This window comes from Trachurus japonicus, chromosome 5 (assembly GCF_045865225.1).
Source record: "Trachurus japonicus isolate A0001 chromosome 5, Traja_1.0".
Classification (NCBI taxonomy): Eukaryota; Metazoa; Chordata; class Actinopteri; order Carangiformes; family Carangidae; genus Trachurus; species Trachurus japonicus.
Window position 1 is genome coordinate 14598640 of NC_140911.1, and position 6801 is coordinate 14605440.

A 6801-nucleotide genomic window follows, 5' to 3' on the forward strand; every position below is an offset into this window, starting at 1 on the left:
TATATCTTAAGGATCAGGCTGCACATTTCCCCGATTCCCCTGCTCTTTAATGATTGCACTTCACATTTCCTTTCCTGCTTGCTCATAATGCTACTTCTGTCACTCCCCAATGATAAAATCATTTTCTGTTCCTATTTTCCTGTTCCCTCATCCAAAGGCTTTACACTTTTTAAGAAAATCCACAGGTCAGCTGTTGGTAGATCATTGTGATAGAATAGCACACAAATAATATAACATAAGGCTCTGTTTTTTTCCTCAACTTACTACTGTGGCCATTTTACACAGTTAGCATACTAATAATAGTAGTGGTAGACTTTATTATTAGACTCCAGGTCCATTTTAAAAGAAAGAAAGAAACAATCAAACACAAATAATATCGAATCGACTTGAACATTACAAGCTGATTACTGATATAATGTCAGTGTTGTTTGAGTGATGCCTGAAAAAACAACTCCCATGCTTTGTATTTTTTTTTTTTTAATTTATAACTGGAGCATGAAAGATTATCCAACTTAGTAGAATCCATTTTTTTTTGCCTCATCTAACAAATGACACACATGCACCCATTACCATAGAATTCTTTAATGATTGGAGATTAAATTAAATTTAGCATCTTCTTATAAATAAAAAGACAGAAAATAAAGTTATGTCTATATACAAATGTATATGAATTAATTTACACATAATTAAGACAGGTTAAAAAATGTTATAGGGAATGTGGGGATAGGAATGTAAGGAAAGTGCTTATAGTTTGCTGGGCACAGCCACAGGTGACACTCGCAGGACGCCCTCCTGGGAGCATGAGGCAGCCAGCACCCCATCTCTCCTCCACAGGCGCCCTTGAACCAGTCCCCGGCTGCTCCCTAAGGGACACAATACAAACCTTGTTAGACAAATGCAGGATGGACTAAATGGGCCACAACAGACCACAAAATTCTATATATTGAAAAATATACAGATTTTGGTCATTTTGAAGCCAAGTCAAGCAGCCTTCTGTATTTTTTTTTCTTCTTAATTAACTGAATCAAACAATACTGGACCTTTCAGCCTGATACATACTGAATATTTGAGAATACAAAAGCATCTGATAACAGTATAACCAGTTAAATAGCAGATAGTAGTTATTTTAGAATATAACAATATTTACGACCCCCATTATTTTTATGATGCGCACACAACAAATGAAATCCAGCAGACTGCAAATGAACCACATACTGACCTGCCCATGGGCTCTCGCACTCATACAACATCCACTCGTCAGTGCGGAAAGTGGAGTGAAACCACATGGCGTGGTCCAGAGAGGCGGAGAACTTGGCTTTGTAGTTGGGATAAGGCAACAGCGCAGTGCCCAGCAATGCAAAGTCTGAGACGTATGCAGCGACACAGCAATGCAGCTTCATGTTGCCTTCACCTGCACAGACACACAGACAATATGCATCAACAAACTTGGCTTAAAACGTATTATGTAGCTCATGTTTTGCAAACAGTTCGGGTTGCCGATTTCCATATACACTGTGCCTCATCACAGACAACAAGACTCCTCGTTGCATCGTAAAAGTAGGGCAGTCATCCTTAACAAATACAGGGGGAACAGCAGTGTATATCATTTATTTAGCTCTACTTCAAAAACTAATGGTTATCTCTGCTCTCTGAATACATTTAAACACAGCACTCGCACAACTCATCACACATCATTTTGACTTAAAAGCTGTACCTCTTGTTCACAAATACCTTGGAAAAAATGGTTTCAAACACTACAGATGGATTAAGCCCCAAAAGGTAAGTTACACTCTCATTTCATTCTAACTTTTAAAAGGTGGCATCTATGTATCTGTAACCACATTTGCATTTTTTAATTAGAAAATGTGTAATTTATCTTCTTTGTATCCATTTTAATTGCCTCTTGTGTGTCCCTGTCAATGCATAAATTATATGTGTGTGAATTGCATGTGCAGGTCTCTTGCAAAATGAGACAACCGGTTTAAAACAAGGATTCACTACTGATGAAAGATATTTTTGATGTGTCAATAAAACCGTTTTCAACCAAATGCTCACAACCTCTCAGTTTACACAGACAGAAAACTTGATCATAATAATTACACCCTTATGCAGTGTAGTCTGAAGTATACTGTATGTAGTGCATATGGGTGGTTGACGAATAACACAATTCTGACTGTCCGGGTGTCACATACTGATAAAAAATTATATTTTTTAAGAATATATATGTAAATGTTGTTCCTCTGACAAGATATAGTACAATAATACCAAAGTTGTTGGTGGTGTATTAAGATTTCTACTCAGAATTTTGATCCAAACATCAAAAATGTCATACGGTGTGACTGTCCGGCATATGTGTGACCTTAATAATAAGAGCATATTTCCAAATAAATTATAAATATTTGATAGTTGTACAATGCATATAAAATAATGAGGTGTTTTTAAAGCCCACAGAAAGATTTGATGTCTGTGCATAATGTCCAAACAAGTTTTGACCAAATACATTTTGTCCGCAAAATGGGCGTCATACGGTGTGACACTATTTTGTATATTTTGAATGGGCAATAATTTGGACATCTTAATGATAAAGAGGACCACACTCAATCAGGAAGTTACAGTAACATCTCTGGAGTGGTATGCCAGGTCAAGAGGTGAGTTCTGCCTTTTAGATTTTTATTTAAAAAGCAATATATCTGACATCATCAATAGTGGTCAATGTTTTGTGTCTTATGGTGTGACATTATTTGCATGAAAAATAAATTATTTTTCACAAATATTACTTATTAATGCTTAAAAAGTATTGCTGCCATGTGGTGAATAACATGATAACTATAGGCTTGCTGTTTTTAGTTGGCTAATATATTAACTTAACTGAGCAGAATGTCATGTGGTGTGACACTTTGTCATAACGGTGTGACGGTTTTTCTAAGTCACACCATATGACATATCTGTCACACCATATGACATTCACTTTATTTTGCATTAATATTAATATAAATAAATATACAAAACACACAAATTTAAGAAGTTTGATGTTAGATTTTTTTATCTATACAAATAATATTTCACATTCCAATTTTATATTTCATGTAACCATATTTTACCATTTGCCATGCTGTGCATATTAACAGATCCTATTTAAAAATAAATTTAAGGAGACTGGTGAAATGACATGTGGAAAGGATCGTCTCTGTCAGGAGTCGAAGTGGCAATCAGGGCTTCAGTCGTATGCCAACATGGGACATATTGTCTAACGACTTGACCACTGAGCACCCCCGACTGGGAAATAATGTTAAATGTTTGATGTTTTTTTCAAAACTGTGTTGATAATTTTTTGTCCTAATGTAGAAATGTTAACATTTCATCATAAAATATTCACATTAACTCATAAGTAGATTTTAAATGCTAATTCATGCTGAGTACACAATGTAATGTAATGTGTCAATATTGGACCATGGTTTTGTGGATGATGTTATTGTTCTAAGACTTTAGTTCAGCAATTGGAATTCCCGTGTAACCTGTGCCCAAAATCAGTTTTTTATTACAAGATATGTCCTCAATTGTTTTTGTTTGAATGTCAAATACATAAAATACACTTTTTTGCATTTTTGGTGCAGTTTGTCATGTGGTGTGACACTCATGTCATTTGGTGTGACGCTCACAATTGTGACAATAAAACAGCTTTGTTAGTGATAAATTGTGAAAATATCCATAGACCACAAGGAAAATAGAACTACCAAGAGTCTCAAGCATTATGTTAGAGTTATTACAAGGTTTAACAGAATTATTCTAAAATATCTTGAAAGATTGAGGAGCGATGTCATCCTTTGTATGATAATTTTGAAAAATAATCCAAAGTATAATACATTTTCAGAAGGAAATGTTTAATATCAAATCAGTCATGATTAAAATGTATGATGCAGTCAGTTAGAAAAGAAAAAAGTACCCCATTTTCATTTTATATAACATAGCTTTCATGTCACACCGTATGACAATTTAAGGCACTGATACAGCAAATTGATGAAAAAATGCTAATTTTGATGCAAAATCTTCAAGAACACATGTATATGTGTAGAGTTAAGAGTCAAGACGACACAAAAAAGTAATTTTCAGGGATAATATTTTAAGTTTTAAAAAAAATCTTTTTTTCGGCTTATATGTCAACCACCCATATGTGCAAAGCGTGGGGTGAATAAGTATGAGCATTTTACCAATATATCCTCGCGCTCGCACCCAGAACAGCTTCTTTGGCTCTGCACCAGCAAGTCTGTAGAAGTGTGGTGGGTGGACTGGCTTTATCTCAATGGGGACCTCATTAGCCAGCAGTTTATTAAGGCCTTGCTTTGACTTCTCTGCCAGGTCTGGTTTACTGTGAAAAAACAAAACAAAAAACAGAAGAGACATACGGATCATCTGCAGGCTAATTAATGAACTTGTATAGCAAATGCAGTTATATAATAGAGCATGAGTCAGCATATTTAGTAGGACTGCTCCAGATTGCCTGGTTTTAGATTCCAATGAGCGGCAAACAGAAGAGCATAGATTACAAAATATGTCTATGTTATGTTTTTTTGTCCTCTGTTTTTCCAAGCATTGCATTTGATTAGTGTTCATTTTCAAAACCATTGTAGGGTCCACAGAAATCTGTGGATGTACTCTGATTTCCTATCTCGATTACAATTGGAGTCAGTTTTTACATCATCTATTAAAAATGCAGCAGTCGCAGTCTCAGTACTGACTTGGAAAAAGATCCAGTCAAAATCATAATATTTCAATTATCATCCTCTAATGTACTTTGAGCTGCTTCCTGCACCAAATATTAAGTTCCCTATTGATGTTCCTCTGATAGTAATACAATACAAGGGGTTTTAAAAAAATGCACTCAAATTAAAGTCATAAAATTGCACTAGGGCACAGAAAGGTTTTACAATACTCTTGTGATCTCATTCAAAGATTTCTGCTCTTTGAATGATTAATGAAGAAAATGATGCAGTTTTTATACTTCACCACACTTTCACATCTGCTTCTTTAAAGAGAACAAACAGAATGCTGGCACTCATGGATAAATAGTCTTCTCCATATTTAGCTCCACACCAGATATATTAGCATCTTGGAGTTGTGCATGCTGCTACAGTCGACTGCATCTGCATATTTCCATTCATTTCACCGCTTATATGTACATCTCCTCAGGCCTGTGGATTATTCACAGTAAATGAGACTCAGATGTTGGAAGGAAACACTATTGAGTTTATTATGATGTAATTTTCAAGCACCACTCATAAAATCCCATTCACTTCTATTTGACAAAAGTCAGTTTAGATTGTGTGAGTGTGTGTTTTTTGCCTATATTTTTCCACAGTTAACTTGCATTTGTTACTCTACCTGAGATAAAGATGAATAAGCTCCTCCGCAGTGAGGAGGTCTTCAGGCGGAGGGACCACCGGCATGGTGAACTGGTGCTGCAGGGGGCTCGGCTGCAGCATGTGGAAGGATGCTTGGCATATCAGTATAGGCTGTCCATGCTGGATGGCCCTCACAGAGCGCACTGTGAAACTGCGGCCATCTCTTATGCGGTCCACTTGGTAGAGCACTGGAACCTTAGGATCGCCTGAAAAACAACACAAAACACATGTGTGGAAAAACAGTACATGGGAGTTTCTGTGGGCTGATTCCTGCATTATCCACTTAATTATGATGTTGATCGCTTTGAAACAGTTGTGGTCCATTGTTCAGTTCATTCTGTAGAAAGGTGGTTCACCTTACCTGCTCTTACGAAGTAACAATGAAGAGAATGGGCGTAGAGATTATCGCTGACAGATTTGGCTGCGGCCACAAGGGCCTGACCGACTATTTGGCCCCCAAACAACCGTTGAGTTCGAGGCACCCAGTGATGTGTTCCTCTGAGAAAAATAGAAAGAAAACAGCATACAGTTACCAGTTTATTAAAACCATAGATTAAAACACACAGCAGAACTGAACACTCTTGCAATTAGCCTTCTTATGGAAAGAAAATGTTAGGTTGTGTTGACACTGTGCTACAGAGGTTTATTGGACTGTGGTTTGTGATGCTGTGTAGCCTATCACTGTGTTGCATTATACAGAGAGATGTTTTAACATCTCTTATTTTAATGCGACACTGCAGCAGGATGAAACATGGTGAACTGCATAGGGGAAATGAATACTCTCTATTTAGAAATAACCTCCGACAAGAGACATCCGCATTTATATCAAGTTTATCAGTCGTTATTACAACTTAAAGACGTTGACATCAACGCCCTAAGACAGGGAGGCGACAATCCCGACGGGACATGAATACAACATTTATTTATTTTGGCTCAAGTACAGTAAAGCGACAAAGTTCAGACAGCTACCTGTACAGGTCTACGTCGAGCTTCTCTAAGTTTAAAACACTAGTGGCGAGGATGCTTTTCAGGTCCTGGTTATACTGAGCCTCCGGTTTCTCCGAGCTTTCACCACCGTCAGCTGATTTCGGTAGCTCTTCTGAGCCTCCTGGCGGGTCACAGTTTTGGGTTGAGCCGGTGGCGCCACTGTCACCGTCCACTTGCTCGTCCGCCATGTTTGTTTGGCAACGTCTTCCTCTTCTCCTTGACGTCGCGGCGGCGGCAGACTGGACGCAGCAGGAGCGTGTTGCCGCCCTCCACAGGTCAGATGTGGACCTTCACTTTAATAATGGAGACAGTCTGTGAAAACTGCTTTGCTAAGTATGGATTTCAGTGAATTAAATCGCGCCTCATCTCTGTCAATTGTGTTTGTAAGATGTTGATTTATTTATTTATTTGTGAT

At 37.4% G+C, this 6801-nt stretch overlaps 1 protein-coding gene across 1 annotated transcript; it reads right to left on the bottom strand.

The window, feature by feature from the left end:
* Positions 1 to 572: 572 nt before the first annotated feature.
* acot8 (acyl-CoA thioesterase 8) lies at positions 573 to 6599 on the bottom strand. The gene is made up of 6 exons (XM_085776480.1): positions 6369 to 6599; positions 5761 to 5897; positions 5380 to 5605; positions 4209 to 4366; positions 1220 to 1411; positions 573 to 863 (listed from the first exon to the last, which is right to left on the bottom strand). Exons 1-6 carry the CDS (start codon positions 6572 to 6574, stop codon positions 745 to 747), a joined length of 1038 nt encoding a protein of 345 aa, XP_085632606.1. The 5' UTR covers positions 6575 to 6599; the 3' UTR covers positions 573 to 744.
* Positions 6600 to 6801: the final 202 nt, after the last annotated feature.

What these genes read in the sequence shown, in the direction of transcription:
- acot8 (XM_085776480.1), bottom strand. Translation starts at nt 6,574, where the DNA reads ATGGCGGACGAGCAAGTGGACGGTGACAGTGGCGCCACCGGCTCAACC. An exon ending in CTCGACGTAGACCTGTACAG is followed by an intron (nt 5,898 to 6,368) that starts GTAGCTGTCTGA and finishes TATTTTTCTCAG; the next exon opens with AGGAACACATCACTGGGTGC. An exon ending in CTTATTCATCTTTATCTCAG is followed by an intron (nt 4,367 to 5,379) that starts GTAGAGTAACAA and finishes GTTTTTTCACAG; the next exon opens with TAAACCAGACCTGGCAGAGA.